The sequence below is a fragment of the Doryrhamphus excisus genome, chromosome 2, assembly GCF_030265055.1.
Source record: "Doryrhamphus excisus isolate RoL2022-K1 chromosome 2, RoL_Dexc_1.0, whole genome shotgun sequence".
NCBI classification, from domain to species: Eukaryota; Metazoa; Chordata; class Actinopteri; order Syngnathiformes; family Syngnathidae; genus Doryrhamphus; species Doryrhamphus excisus.
The window spans coordinates 15,154,740-15,170,936 of record NC_080467.1 but is presented as its reverse complement, the minus strand read 5'-3'; the positions used below and the strand labels follow the sequence as shown (position 1 = coordinate 15,170,936).

Sequence of the window (16,197 nt, the reverse complement as noted above, 5' to 3'; positions counted from 1 at the left end):
ATATACAAGGCATCGTTTTCAGAATCACAAGAGATGCTTATCCTACTTCTTTGGTTTTGACCTAAAAAGTCCATCAATTATGGATTCAGTTTCATTAATTATGCTTTATTTATTTGTTGCTAAAATGTCACATTTTATGGCAAATGCGGGACGGCATAATTAAGAATGAAACTTTTCATATTTCCTTATATCTGGCTTAATTGTAGGCATCATAAGTTATGGCCATATGTATATTAAAGTTGAATACTGACTCATACTGTATTAGTCAGCACACCAGATGCTCTTAGACTATACAGTAGAGGTGGGCGGATCCTAATATCAATATTATCCATACCAATGGTACTATTTGTATTGGTTTATTTTCATAAATATGTCTGTTTTGGATGATGTTGTATTTATTTGTAGTTAAATGATTTAGAAATAAGTGTTGATACAAATAATTTTGATGACCTCATTTTTTTCCCTGTGTTTAAATGTATTTTCTTTTTAGATGATGTTGAAAAATGACCAAGTGAAAAGTATCAGAATCAGGATCTAAAATATGTAGTATTGGCCACCTCTACGATTACAGTATGTGACCCCCCCAAATCCACCCCCACCCCTCAAAAGGGACCCCTTTTGAGGACGAACATGATGCCTGAATCTGAATACACATGCAAATGTTTTCATTTGTATTATTTTGAATAGAAGCAAAGCAATATAAAAGACACATATTAGGTCACTACAAACAATGAACACTTGACCGCTTATTGTTCTCCATATTAGGACAGCCTCCAATTGGGGCCTGCAAGTGCACGTGACCCCAGAGAAAAAAAATCTCATTTTAATTATTAGCAGGTCTATGTATTGTTAGAAGAAGGCTGGTCACCAATGAATGCTCCTCCTGCTTTACTGATGAGAGGAGACACGTGTGGGCCTGCTGCTCTCTGTTGCTTAATATTTTCATAAAGACTAATCACGATATATTTTAGAGATGGGGAGAATGGTTAGATTATAAAATAGCAAAATAAAATTACATTTATTAGTCATGATAATGCATATTCTGCCTTTTTTTGACTATTTGTGAATAATAAATGTGTTCTCTTCTTATAATAATATTGCTAGTACTGCAGTGTTAACCAGTCTTTTACATAAACTGACTGTAATATTTAAAATCATTCTATTAGATATCAAACATGCTGCATTTAATGGATTTTATATTGAAATTGCATTATATATAGATATGTATTTTTTCAATACTTCCTGGGGTGTATCTATTTTCCTCCTCCCCCTCTTGTGACCAAACTTGCTCCCCACAGGGGGTAGAGGCACAGAAAAAATGGAACATTATTTCCTGTCCCTCAAGTCCACACTAAGGGAATTTAAGAAAGTGACACTCTATAATAACCCATTTTGTCATTGAACTCAGCTACACATGAAAGGTAAAAAAAAAGACTTAAAATGAGATATACTACCATGGATGATGGGAACATTTTCAAATCGCTGTTTCGCATCTATAAGACAACAAAATTACCAATGCAGCATCACAAATATCTACACACACACACACACACATACACAGAAATAAAAATCACACCAAATATGCCCTCACTTAAAATGTTAAGTTACTTAAAGACACATTTTTTTAATGTTTAAAAAAATAAACATATATGCATGTTATGCGCCGTGCAGCTCATTAATTAAACATGTAATTAAACATGGAAGGCTTCTCCTATCATCACACTCATTTTGTTTGCAAAATAATAACACAAATTTGGTTGACTTACCGCGCTAAAATCCAGCAAGTCGCTGAGTTCCTTGTCTGTGCCCAAAGCTGCCATCCGCTGTTGGTGATGCATTTTTAGCAAAAAAAATCACACGTACCTACAAACATGCAAACAAATGGAGGAATAGATGGACAGAGGCGGTAGAGAGATGAAGAGAAAAGGAGACAAGAAGAGGAGGAAAGACCTCTTTTTGCGTTTTTACGCGCAGCTCCGCTCCGGGTCTCTGCTTTCCACAGCCCAAAATAAATCCAGTAAAACAAGCATCTAATTTCCTCTCATCCTCAGCGGGGCAGGAAGAAATGGTTTACTGGTTTCAACTTGCTGGACACACACACACACACACATAAAGGAAGAATTGACAAAAAAAAGATTGTTTTGTTTGGCTTTTCTTTTTTTTTCCTCCTCTCTCTCTCTAGCCGAGCCCGAGCTCTCCGCGTCAAGACGCAGCTCTTCCGTCTCAAACACTATAAAAAAATAAATAAAAACACTTCGACAAGCCTGTCAGAGAAGAATCAAACCTCTCAACGACTTTGTGAGTGTGTATGCGTGCGTGCGTGCGTGTGCGTGCGAGTCGAAAAGAAAAGTCCAAGCTGGATGGGAGAGTCCGGGCGCAATGTGCGCTGCTCGTGGCCGGGTGAGGGCTCCCTCCGCTCGGCTTGCGGGTACTGAAGATGCCCCGGCGCTCTGCGCGGATCCCATGTGCGTGTGGATGTGCCTCGGTGATTCGTGTGGTGGTGCGGCCACCTAGCTTACATCCTCGTCAAACACCACCTCGGCGAGCTGCTGCTCCCACTGCACACGCTGACAACCTGCGACAGAAACAAGACAACAATAGAATAAACTGTACTTTTGTGGAATATTTAGCGACTGTTTCCCTGAATAAAACTAAAACATGAATGTGAAATCTTTCATGAATGTATTTCTTTGACTTTGCAATCATTTTAATGATTGTAGCTTACAGAAAATTAACAAAAAACAAATTCAGTTTCTTATAAAAGTTGAAAAAAATGTGAAAAAGTGTAACTATTGGTGCAAATGAACTGCAAACACTTCGTCAGCCTTAAAATGACCTTTTAGTTTGATCTCATTGTTCTACTTTATTGTGATGTATGATACGTCATTTTGTAGTTACAAACCATTCCGATTAATTAATTAAAAACTTAATAAATGACACGTAATACCTGCGGAAGATACACTTTCATTATGTCTCCCAAGCGGCAGTGCGCCAAAGAAAAGGAAAGCCACCATCACGGAAGTGAAAAAGCTCAGAGAGCGGAGACATGCCCACAAATATTCGGTAGTCGTGACTGTCATGACATTCATTCATTCATTCATTTTCTACCGCTTTTTCCTCACGAGGGTCGCGGGGGATGCTGGAGCCTATCCCAGCTGGTCATGACAATCACTAAAGATAAATCATACACAATATAACATTACTTGTGTTGTATTGTACAACAATGGCAATACAACTTAACATAACAACACTAAACACATTGGTGGATTGTCGGTAGAACATGGTAGATGAAGAAGGATAGTCACACCCACTTGGTCACTAAAACTTTGCTTTTTGTAAAGCCAACAGCCTGCAGGTAAAAAGTGACTGACCTATTTCTGCAAATTACTCTCTGCATGTGCAGGTTTTTCCTACGGGAAAAAAATAAGCAGCAAAAAGACAGAAGTGCAGCCAAACCGTAGCTGTTGTCAACATGAAATGGTTGCGTTGTGACTCTCAAAGCAACTAGAAGGCCAAGTTGTGCAGATCCGGCACAGATTCATTAGCATTTTTTTAGAAACACAAAATGCAAACGAGGCAGTTCCTTGCACTAACTCTTGCATTATCTGTTTTTTAGATCAAAAAGTCAACCTTTAATGCGATCTATTGGGAGATTAGGCCGGTTCTTGTACAAACGGGGCCGGAGTCTGGTTCGCATTGCCAGTAGTAAGTCGAGCCTGTTTCCAGTAAACGTTGGCCTCCGCCAAGGCTGCCCTTTGTCACCGATTCTGTTCACAATTTTTATGGACAGAATTTCTAGGCGCAGCCAAGGTGTTGAGGGAGTCCAGTTCAGGGGCCTTAGAATCTCATCTCTGTTATTTGCAGATGATGTGGTTCTTATGGCCTCTTTGGGCTGCGTTTACTGGGACGGTTTGCATCTGAGTGTGAAGCGTCTGGGATGAGACTCAGTACCTCCAAATCAGAGGCCATGGTTCTCAGTCGGAAAAGAGTGGAGTGCTCCCTCCGGGTTGGGAATGAGGTCCTGCCCCAGGTGGAGGAGTTTAAGTATCTCGGGATCTTGTTCACGAGTGAGGGAAGGTGGGAGCGTGAGGTCGACAGACGGATCGGTGCAGCTTCGGCACTAATGCGGTCGCTGTATCGGACCGTCGTGGTGAAAAGAGAGCTGAGCCGAAGGGCAAAGCTCTCAATTTACCGGTGGATCTATGTTCCCACCCTCACCTATGGTCATGAGCTTCGGGTCATGACCGAAAGAATGAGATGGCGGATACAGGCGGCTGAAATGAGTTTCCTCCGTAGGGTAGCTGGACTCACCCTAAGAGATAGGGTGAGGAGCTCAGTCATCCGGGAGGGGCTCAGCGTAGACCCGCTTCTCCCTTCACATCGAGAGGAGTCAGTTGAGGTGGCTCGGGCATCTAATCCGGATGCCTCCCGGACGCCTCCCTGGTGAGGTGTTCCGGGCATGCCCAGCCGGGAAAAGGCCCCGGAGGAAATGGATGGATGAGAGATTAGGCAGGATAAAAAACAATGGGTAATTTTCTGCATTGTGCAAAAGTATTAGGAACTATATAAAATAAACAGAAGGACATACATACACTGCCGGGTTTGGGGTTAGGGGTAAAGGAGGTCTTGATGGGGGTTGGGGGTTGGGGGTTGGGGTTAGAGGGTTAGGGTTAGAGGGTTAGAGGGTTAGAGGGTTAGAGAGTTTTAGGGTTCGGGTTAGAGGGTTAGAGGGTTAGAGGGTTAGGGTTAGGGTTAGAGGGTTAGGGTTAGGGTAGGGTTAGGGGTTAGGGTTATGGTTATGGTCAGGGGGTTAGTGTTAGGGTAGGGTTAGGGGTTAGGGTTAGGGTAGGGTTAGGGTTGGGGGGGTAGGGTTCGGGGTTATGTTAGGGTTAGGGGATAGGGTTGGGGGTTAGGAGTTAGGGTTAGGTTAGGGTTAGGGGGTTCGTGTTAGTGTTAGGGTTCGAGGTTAGGGGTTAGGGGTTAGGGGTAGGGTTAGGGGGTTAGGGTTAGGGGTTAGGTTTCGGGTTAGGGTTAGGGTTAGGGGGGTTAGGGTTTGGTTAGGGTTAGCGTTGGGTTAGGGTTAGTGGGTTAGGGTTAGGGTTACGGGCGGTTAGGGTTATTGTTTATCGTGGTTTACCCACCTGATCTCCCGTGTTTAATTTAGCAAAATAACGTGATAGTTGCAACGAAAATTTATTATTTCCTTAATGAGGGCTATGAAAAGTTTTTTTTTTACTGTCTTAACTAAATTATTTTGGACAATGGTTTGACTTGACATTATTTAAGCCCTCAGGACCTAAAATAACATCCCTATAGTCTCCTTTAAATTTGCATTACTCAATAAAGTAGAATTAATAACCGGAAAAAGCCATTTAACGCACATCTAAGACTCGTGCTCAAGTGTGTTCCTGTAAACGTGTTCTGGTAGTCGGGAATCTGAGTGAGGAATGGACAGGAAGTGATGTCGAGGGTTCAGAATTGAGTTTTAGCTTGCCGTGGGTTACGGCCACAACAGTACTCCCGTGTTCAGGATTATTGCACTGGTTTTGAGATTATTCAAACTGCAATAAGAGACCATCACCAAACATTACAGTAGCATTACTGACACCAGCATACTATACTACATATCATCACAGTCTTTGAATGCATCTTTGAATGCCTTATATTTTAGAAAATGTAGTAATTTTTTTGCGTGAAAGCATTTAATTTAAGCAGAAAATATGTTGTGTGGCAACTATATACTGTTCCTCCACTAGAAAATTTGGAAATGTAGTATTAGGAGTCAAGTTTTTAAATGAAAACCCGACAGTTCACAGGTCAATTAATTGTAACAGCCACAAGAGGTGATCTTGGCCCTCGTCCTTGTTTGTTATATTATTTGCATTCGTCACTAAAGGCAAATGATACAATCTGAAAATGAGAAGCAGCTGCAGAAGAAGAATAAATCGACTTAAGTTGCATTAAAGCCACTGACTGAATATACAACAAATGATAATGAAGAGTTTCACACAAAACTATACTCATCCCCCTTATTCATTTTAGTGTACATGTTGAATGACATGTTCCAATCTTTTTGACAATACAATGTCAAAGTCTTCATCAATTTAAACCATTTTTTTCAAGTGGTTATCATGCAGGGCTCACAGCTAGGAGACCACAGTTCAATTCCACCTTCGGATATCTCTGTGTGTGCATGTTCTCCCCGTGCATGCATGGGTTTTCACCGGGGATTCCGGTTTCCTCCCACATTCCAAAAACATGCTAGGTTAATTGCAGACTCCAAATTGTCCATAGGTATGAATGTGAGTGTGAATGGTTGTTTGTCTATATGTGCCCTGTGACTGGCTGGCGACCAGTCCAGGGTGTACCCCGCCTCTCGCCCAAAGACAGCTGGGATAGGCTCCAGCACCCCCGCGAGCCTCGTGAGAATAAGCAATAGAAAATGAATGAATGAAAATGAGTACTGTAATTTCCAGACTATATAGTGTAGTAGTATATTAACTGCAACCACTAAATTTAAATTGAACACAGTACCTGCTTTTGTTTTCCAAGCAGTGCCTAGTTAAACAGTGGCCTACCAGAAAAAGCATAAATTGCTGTCGTCATCCTCCTCCTGGAAACTTAAGTCACTAAAGTCGTCTTCTTCAGCATTAGAATTGAACAGCCTCATAAGTCCTTCATCACACACGTTATCAGTCTCTTTCATTGTGACTCTTTGTGCCACTTTCGTCCCAAATTAGATCTTGAGCTTGAGCCGTCCTCTTCATCATGCAGTCCTCCAGCCTTCTGGCAACCCTTTGATAGTTGACTTTTCTGACACACTCTAAATCCTGCAATCCTACCTCCACTCCATGTTCCGACTCATTACTTCCATTGATGAGATGTGAGATGCTATTTTGAACTGGAGTTCAACATCTGCCGTGGTCCAAGCTGTCCAAACGGAAGCTGTAATTCAGCTTGATGAAATTTAATTAAGATTTGTCAGATCAAAACATGACCGCTGCGTAAGACTTGAAAATGTGACATTAGCGTCCAATTCACGGCTTCCTGAAGCTGCATTCTAAGCATCATGGGAACTGTAGTTCTTTTAACCATAAATCCGAACTTGAAATTTGAACCTGGATCACTGGACTGACCGACAGTCAAGAGACAAGAGTAATGTGGCTGTAAACCTATCCCTAACTTGTGTGGCATAAATCCAACTACTGGCTGGTTTCGAAAGTCTTATTTCCCATTGGGGAGGTTATGAATACGTCACATGGATTTTATGAGCGTGTGATCTGCACAGCTGAGGTCAAGACCTCAAATACTTTGCCGACTAACAACCTGCTGGATGTGCAACGCTACTAATGTACAGCCAGTGAATATCTTTTTCATATGTTGAACACAAACCGTCCTTCAGAGACAAATGTCAGAATCAGTCGTTTATTCAGTCAATAGCTGCTGTGCTGATTTTCTAAAGATCAGCCAAGAAAGCATATGTGCTGTGATATGAATCCCTCTAAGTTCATCATTCAATAGTTTCATATTTCTTAAATAACGATTTCTATTCTGACACATTTCTTGTGTGGTTAACCGTACTCGAATGTTAGAAAGTGATTATAAAGATACAATTATGCTAATTTGTCTGCATTACCCCTGGTGATGTATCGGATTCAGAGAAATAAAAGCCAATTACACTCAACCCTTTATCAGCGTGTGAATGTTGGGAAGTGTTGTATAACATGAAAACAACATATCCTCGTTTAGTCTGTTTGCTACGTTAACCTTGACAAAGAACAGGAACACACCGTTTCGGTCTGACACGGAACAAAGTATGTCTGTCACATCTGGGTCACAGCTGAGCTGCAAAAATCATCCTTGATAGAAGTTATAACAAAGTAAGCTGGGGAGCAAAGACATGGGGGTAATATTCCTGACAGAGAAGCCAGAAGCTTTTTAATGAACTGCATAGTTTCATAATTGAGGCTACTGTTTGGTGAAGAACAGACTTCAGAGTTATCCTCACGAGGGTCACGCGCGTGCTGGAGCCTATCCCAGCTGTCTTCAGGCGAGACTGAACTGGTCGCCAGCCAATCACAGGGCACATATAGACAAACAACCATTCACACTCACATTCATACCTATGGACAATTTGGAGTTGCTAATTAACCTAGCATGTTTTTGGAATGTGGGAGGAAACCGGAGTACCCAGAGAAAACCCACGCATGCACGGGGAGAACAGATTGGAATCAAACACTGGTCTCCTAGCTGTGTGGCCTGCGCACTAACCACTCGCACTGATAAACTGATAAAAAGTACAGCGGTACTTTGGTTATTCTTCCAAAAACTGACACATACCGCAGTAATTTTTCCTTTTAGAAATAATATAAATATAAATATAAATCCAGTCAATATGTTTCAGAAACCCAAATATAATAACAGAAAACACACTTCATTAAGAACTACGATAGTTTTATGTGCAGAAATTTAAATTTTTTTTGTTACATCGTGAGTGCGTTTGTCTATATGTGCCCTGTGATTGGCTGGTGACCAGTCCAGGGTGTACCCTGCCTATCGCCCGAAGACAGCTGGGATAGGCTCCAGCACCCCCCGCGACCCTCGTGAGGATAAGCGGCAGAAAATGAATGAATGAATACATTGTGAGTGCAGTAGCAGTTATAGCAGTCCAAGCAAGGCCAATACTGAACAGGTATGCATGAAACATTCTCATTGTTTACACTTTCATTATCATGAAAAAGGTGATTCCAGTGATACCAATACCATGAAAAAAAACAAAAGTTCTAATAAACCTGCTATTACATTCATAACAATTTATAACTTCTGCAGTAAAATCTCATAATGAATGGATTGGTTATAAAACATTGTAGTTTTCTTACTCTGCGACATGGCGGTCGAGTGGTTAGCGTGCAGACTCACAGCTAGGAGACCAGGGTTCAATTCCAACCTCAGCCATCTCTGTGTGGAGTTTGCATGTTCTCCCCATGCATGCGTGGGTTTTCTCCAGGTACTCCGGTTTCCTCCCACATTCCAAAAACATGCTAGGTTAATTAGTGACTCCAAATTGTCCATAGGTATGAATGTGAGTGTGAATGGTTGTTTGTCTATATGTATGTGCCCTGTGATTGGCTGGCCCGCCTCTCGGCCGAAGACAGCTGGGGTAGGCTCCAGCAACCCCCATGACCCTTGTGAGGAAAAAGCGATAGAAAATGAATGAATGAATATCCACACTCTTAGATTGTTTACAAAATGACAAACTTTAGTCAAAATATATCGACTCAAATGAAAACATACACTTTAGTCAAAACATATAGATATGTTTTAAAAACATACACATATTTATATAAATGCTGTTTTGTTTTCATCTCCCAAACACAGTATCTTAAAGGATAAGACACTATTGCACTACTGCTGGGATCAATACAAGACAATTCACCACTATTACTATTCAAACATAGTAGAATTCATATTTTTACTCATAACATTCTCATGCACACATAATAATTCGTCTTGGCCATGCTCCTGGTAGTGGTGAGAGCCATGCCCAGGAAGAAAAAAAAAAACAACATGTGGGAATCTGGTACAGCTGTTTGCTTCAACCAGTGGGTCCTCTTTATAACCTTCGAAATAAAATCACACAAAAACACTTTGTGGTTTTGCAGTAGTTAGTCAAGTCTAACATTTTAAGAGGCCATACTGGATTGTAAAAAAAAATCAGACCACCAGCTACCACAGTGGCAAATATATCTGAAGTTCTCACCCAAATTGCACAGTTGTCTCAAAACGTGATATATCGTGACATGAAAAGAAAGTAAAGCCGATGTTCATACATGCATCCATACGTAAACACTCCTGCAGGGAGGCAGTATAAGCACAGTAAATGTATGCATCTGCACATGCATATTAATTCCTTTCTGTCTCTCTAACACTTTCTCCCTCTCTATCTCACACACAGAGCCCCTCTGCGCTCTCTAGCAGTGTGTTTTCTGCCAAACACCTGTGTAATTGTACAGCTGTGGAGAATGCTGGGAAAGGACCGGGGGAACTGAACACCGCACAGCTAATACCCTTTGATTCCACCCGGATCACCAAGTGTGCATAAGTGTGTGGGTGTATGTGTGGAAGTTTGCATTTTTGTGTGCGTGTGTGTGTACAAGTGTGAGTGCTTTTGGAGATTGGGAGAGAGCATAGAGTTGATGAGTGTTGGCTCAATTTTTTTTTTTTTATGTGTGTGTTTGTCGTGTGTGTGTGTGTTTGTCGTGTGTGTGTGTGTTTGCGTGTGCATGTTTGTGTGATCTGTCCCCAGTATCAGCATTCTGGAACATTCCTCTATCCTCCCTCCACAGCTGAACTCATCGAGCTCCCTCTTTCTAAAAACACTCAACCCATCCACCCAAAGAGGAACGTAACAGTCGTACTTAAAACCTTTCACAATTCCATTGTTATGTCACGCACATTTGCATTGCCCAGTTAGTTTTGTGAAGTACTAAATCAAGTCTACATACAGTAGTGTGAAAAAGCCAATAATTGAAAATTCACACAAAATGCAGTTTTTAATACAAATTTTTGCTATTATGGTTGAAAAAAATCCAATCCAACATCGCCAAACCACAGTAAGAGCCATTTTCCACAAATGGGGAAAACATGGAACAATGGGGAACCTTCCCAACAAAAATGTCAACAAGAGCACAGCAAAGATTCATCCAAGAGGTCACAAAAGACCCCACAACAACATCCGGTTAATGTCAGTGTTCATGACTCCACCGTAAGAAAGACACTGGGCAAAAACAGTTTGCCTGGTTCCAAGATGAAAACCAGCGCTGAACAAAAAGAATATTAATTTGATGATCCTTTGAGACCTTTGGGAAAATACTTCATCATACCAACAGTAAAATATGGTGGTGGTAGTGTGATGGTTTGGGGCTTTTTTTGCTGATGTTGCTTTTATCACTGCTAAATATGAACAGAATTATTAATTCATTCATTCAATCATTTTCACGAGGGTCGCAGGGGTTGCTGGAGCCTATCCCAGCTGTCTTGGGGCGAGAGGCGTGGTACACCCTGGACTGGTCGCCAGCCAATCACAGGGCACATATAGACAAACAACCATTCACACTCACATTCATACCTATGGACAATTTGGAGTCACCAATTAACCTAGCATGTTTTTGGAATGTGGGAGGAAACCGGAGTACCCGGAGAAAACCCACGCAAACTCCACACAGAGATGGCCGAGGGTGGAATTGAACCCTGGTCTCCTAGCTGTGAGGTCTGCGCGCTAACCACTCGACCGCCGTGCCGCCCTGAACAGAAATATTTTGTACTGAAAATGTTGTGATTGCAGAATAATAGCACATGCTGACTGGACTTAATTTACTTGACATTACTTCTTCAGTGTGGTGATAGCATGTCTTTCACTGTTTAGCTTTTTATTTCCAGTCAAATAGTATCTTCATGTTCAATCTGTCAGTTAACGATACATTTGTAGAGTCTACTTTTATGTGCAATAAAATGTATTAAGCTCCAGTAAGGAATTTTTTTGCATTTCTGTTATGTTTAATCATCTACCTGAACTAAATTAGTGATGGGATTCCATTTAATGATTTGAGTCCCATTGACTCACTCACTGACGTGAATTGGATACTCGAGTCACTCATTGCCTGTGCAACAAATTGCTGACCTATGAGCCAGTAAAACTGGAGTCTTCGTTGAGCGCCTGTGAGTCGGTGAAACTCGGGCATTTGACGAAAGATTCAGTGAACCGAGAGTGATAAAGCACCTATGAGTCAGTGGAAATAGACTCTTTTGCCACCTTAACACCAAATACAGTACAAGTACAAATTTTGCCTGCGCATTGTATTCTATTTATGCATACATTACGCATAATGCACGGAATTTGTGACAGAAAAAACTGTGCGTATTGCGATGAAATGACTTATTTACACCTAATTCAAAAACTTGAGTCTTCATCTGCTCGTGAGTCAGTAAGACTTGAGTATTGATCGAGCACCTGTGAGTGCGTGAAACTCCATCTATCCATCCATCTATCCATCAATTGTCTGTACTGCTTACCCTCACAAGTGTCTTCGGGCGAGAGGCGGAGTACACCCTGGACCGGTCGCCAGCCAATCACAGGGAAATTCTGTAAATTCAAAACACGCAGTGTAGGTACGATTGCAAGGTTTATAGTATGTCTTCCTGTGTAAATATTCCATGTTAGACCGTGGACATCTGTGGCTTATATTCTACAGTCCTATAGTCCTTATAGTCCTCTATTTGTCAAGCACCCATGAGTTGGTGAAACTCGATTGTCCGTCGAGAACCCGTGCATGAATGAAACTTTGCGCCATTAATGACATGTTGTAGCAGCAGTGAGCATGTTAACCATGTTAACCATGACTCTCACATCTCTAATGTAAATGTGAAAGAGACTGCACCGCGTGTTTCAGCAAAGTTGCAAGTTTAACAACATCTGTATGTTCTCCCGAGCCTGCAAGTTTTTTTTTTTAGGGACGAGGAAACGGGTGCCAAGCAGCTGGTATACAGTGGTTTACACAGGTGCAGACAGTATATATATGGGTGTGTGTGTGGGAGTGGGATGGGAAGAAAAAGGGAATGAGAAGGAGAGAGTGAAGGCTTGAAAGAGGCAGCTGCGGTCAAGTTAAGGCCACTGCCCTCTGTTTATAAAGTCAGAAATGTTCTTTGCAGTCCTGTGGGGTTTCCGAATGTGACGTTTGTAGGTTTGGTCTCCTCATACTCAACCAATCTTTGCTATTCAGATTCAGAATAGTTATTTATCTATGTCAAAGCGGTTGAGTTTGAAAAGGAAAATACTTTTGTTGGGCGTATATTGCATCTGAGCCAGAACAACAACCATAAAGATTATAAAGATAAGGTGGCCAGAAATATTTCAGTATTGAACAAAGCAAAATTTGTTCTCAATCAGAAATCACTCCACACTCTTTATTGCTCTCTGGTTCTACCATATCTTACTTATTGTGTGGAAATATAGAACTATAAAAGCAATCTTCACTCGCTAAATGTACTACAAAAAAAGGTCAGTAAGGATAATTAATAATGCCGCCTACAGAGAATATACTAACTCCTTATTTCTAAAATCACAAATACTTAAACTTGCTGATATAGTTCATCTTCAAACTATTGCATGAAAACAACCAATTACCTAAAAATGTCATCCAATACTTCTCTACAAGAGAGGAGAAATATGATCTCAGGGAAGAACTACATTTGAAACACTTATATGCTAGGGCTACGTTAAAAAGCCATAGCATTTCAGTATGTGGAATCAAACTATGGAATGGATTGAGTAAGGACCTCAAACAATGCACAACGATGAGCCAATTCAAGAAACAATACAAGCAGTTGATGTTTGCTAAATACAAGGATGAAGAGTCTTGAACCTGTCATGATGTGCTATATATATCACTATATTGACACTTACTATGGTACACATTATGTCATTGGATGGTCATATCACCTCGTAATTCGGTACGAGGTACATTATTTAAAAAAAAAATTATTATGGAAAGCAGGAAGTGAACAAGTTACTGATTGTAAAAGTACCAGATGGAGGGGTAATTGTAATCTGATGCATGTGCAAATGAAGTAAAACCATTACCATTACCGTTTTTTAAAGTATTTACTTGGTACCTCCCAATAACTTTACTAAACAATCTTGAGGATTAAGATTGAAAAAACTGTGCTTATTATAGGTGGGGGGGTACTGTTGGGACCTCTGGTGAAAATACCGCAGTTTACAAAATGTTTCCCAGTTCCTAATGCTTCATTATCAGGATCCTCATCATCAAGCCGCTAATTAATGACAATGTTGACCTACTCGTTGCCATTCTTTATACTAATATGCATAACTATTACAGCATCATTTTTATCCTCATTATCACCATCAACTCACTGTTCATTTGTTGTCATGGCGATCACTATCTTTTGTACCCTCCCTTTATCCTTATCAACCTCATTTTCACCGCAAATGTCACACCCAAATAATCAGCAGTACATCACCATCTCGTTACTGTTCATAATCACCTTTGTTATCAGTGCCATCATCTTGATAAACTGCACATACATCCTTGACTATATTTGTAAATTCTCCAGTGGAAAAAAAAAAATGTTGCTCCGCTTCGTCTCAACATTTTGAAAAAGTACGCTTGCCTGCCCCATCCTTCCTTGTCTGCTGAGTCCACTCTAATAATGATGAAATAGCCAAATAAAATACTGAAAATGCTATTTAACCCAAAGAACAGTTGACTATTTTTACCTCATTTTGATTTATTTAGCTTGAATGTAGGTTGCTGTGTTCAGGTTCAGCTTGTGCTGACTGGACGAGGAACTGTGAGAGTGCATTTCAGTGCATCTATTGTGTGTTATTTTTTTCTTTTTTTTGGGGGGGGGGGGGGGCTGATGTAAGTATGCCTTGTAATACAGCACTACAACTGAAATATGGTTACGGTTATTTTGAACATGCTGTCAACATGTCTGAAAAGGAGTAAGAATAAGAGTTTATTTAATCGCTGTAAAATGTACCACTACTACTACGCGAAACTGAATAGAAGCCGCAAACACCAAATTTAAAGAGAAAAAAAAAATTGCGTTCCCAGCATCCCAAGATGCTCTTTTTCATTGGAGTTCAACAGCTGCTGCAGTCCAGAGTAACTCTACTTTTGATTAAGCTTACTTAAGATTTGTCAGATCAAAATACAATCACTGCCTAAGATTTTAAAACATGATATTAGCGCCCACATAAGAAATTCACTACTTCCTGACTCTGCATGTGACTCCAAGCATCATGGGAATTGTAGTTTTTTTTTTAACCCAAATGTTTCCACATCATTGTTTAAGCCTACAGGGTTCAAAGCATGTGAAAAAAGTAGTGGTTCACAGTACAGAATTTACAGTATGTGTAAATTACATCATTACATCAATATTACTGCAGCATGTCTTATCTTTTTGTATTTGAAGTGAAAAATGAAGCAAAATTAAGATGCAAAACGCTCATGTAAATGGTCCAATCCATTCAAATGCCACTTTCTGAGCATTACTAGTGGTTACTAGTAAAAAGTAAAAATGCATAGCATTTGAGATGAAATGAGCTGATAAGACATTCTAAGCTAATATGAAACCTTCACAGTCCCAATGGAGAGGTTGAGGTTGCACTTTGACTTTTGTTTCTTTGACTATGAGTCTTCTTTTTTCACGGTTACACACTGACACTCTACTGAAAACAGGAAAGCTTCCTTTGTGTTCCATGCAAAGACAATGTCCTGCCAAGGAAAATGATTAAAAGCCCTTTAATATGCATGCTACACTTCTTGTGATGTATGAATGCTGTCATGGAAAACAAACAGTTTTTTTTTTAGTTTGCTGTAATTAATTTAATGGTTATGGTTATCAAATCATTAGTTATACTTGGTTTTATTTGTCAACCAATCGTGTTATTATATTGTATAATTAGTCAATATGTGTTTTTTTCTTTTCTTACTATTATGTTACAGTTAGTCGCTATTCTAAACATCTCCGTAATGCATCCTGTAGTTGGTAAAGTCAGGCCTTCAAAATAAATGCACACATGTAAAACAACAAGAGTGGGGATTTGTTGAAGGGATTTGTTGAAAAAACCTCAATTTCCCTTATTTTCACTTTATTTGACAAGTATGGCCTCTTCCCACTATGACAAATTCAACCCTAAAAGTGACCCTAACCCTAACCCTAACCCATACTTAACATTATGAGTTACACAATAACAATTCAGTTAGCAATAATGAATAATAATAATAATAATGTCGTCCACTTTTGGACACCTCAAGAACATATTCATTTGAAAATAACCTCTTGTGAATGAACACCCATCATCATCATCGTGACTTCATGATTTTGGCAGCTACGAGTACGAGCACCTTCTGTGTGTTGATATTTTAACAAAAGGTCATTTACTGCTGAAAAGCTTAGCTCCCTAAATTTAATCAGATTGTGTGTGTGTGTGTGTGTGTACGTGTGTCATTGAGCAGATTGGAATATAATCTCCTGTTGATCCCTTTTCTGACCATGCGTTCCCACATTCCCATGATACTTAATTAATTACATTTATACTTATTTAAACAATAATCAGTGTAGTTTTGTATTCCATCCGGTTTAGTGCTTCCTTCTGTTTGTTGTGTATTA

At 40.2% G+C, this 16,197-nt stretch overlaps 1 protein-coding gene across 4 annotated transcripts in view; it reads right to left on the bottom strand.

Moving 5' to 3' along the window:
* The window catches only part of LOC131109257 (transcription factor 4-like), a 195,882-nt gene extending 193,385 nt beyond the window's left edge, over positions 1-2,497 (bottom strand). Inside the window, exons 1-3 of one of the 4 annotated variants that reach the window (XM_058061041.1) lie at positions 1,951-2,496; positions 1,767-1,863; positions 1,455-1,493 (exon numbers count right to left, since the gene is read on the bottom strand). In XM_058061041.1, the coding sequence (XP_057917024.1) occupies positions 1,455-1,493; positions 1,767-1,838 (111 nt within the window). In that variant the 5' untranslated portion in view covers positions 1,839-1,863; positions 1,951-2,496. Of the gene's footprint in view, positions 1-1,454; positions 1,494-1,766 lie in introns of all 4 variants that reach the window. The other 3 variants (XM_058061059.1, XM_058061050.1, XM_058061032.1) reach the window with 3 other exon arrangements.
* Positions 2,498-16,197: the final 13,700 nt, after the last annotated feature.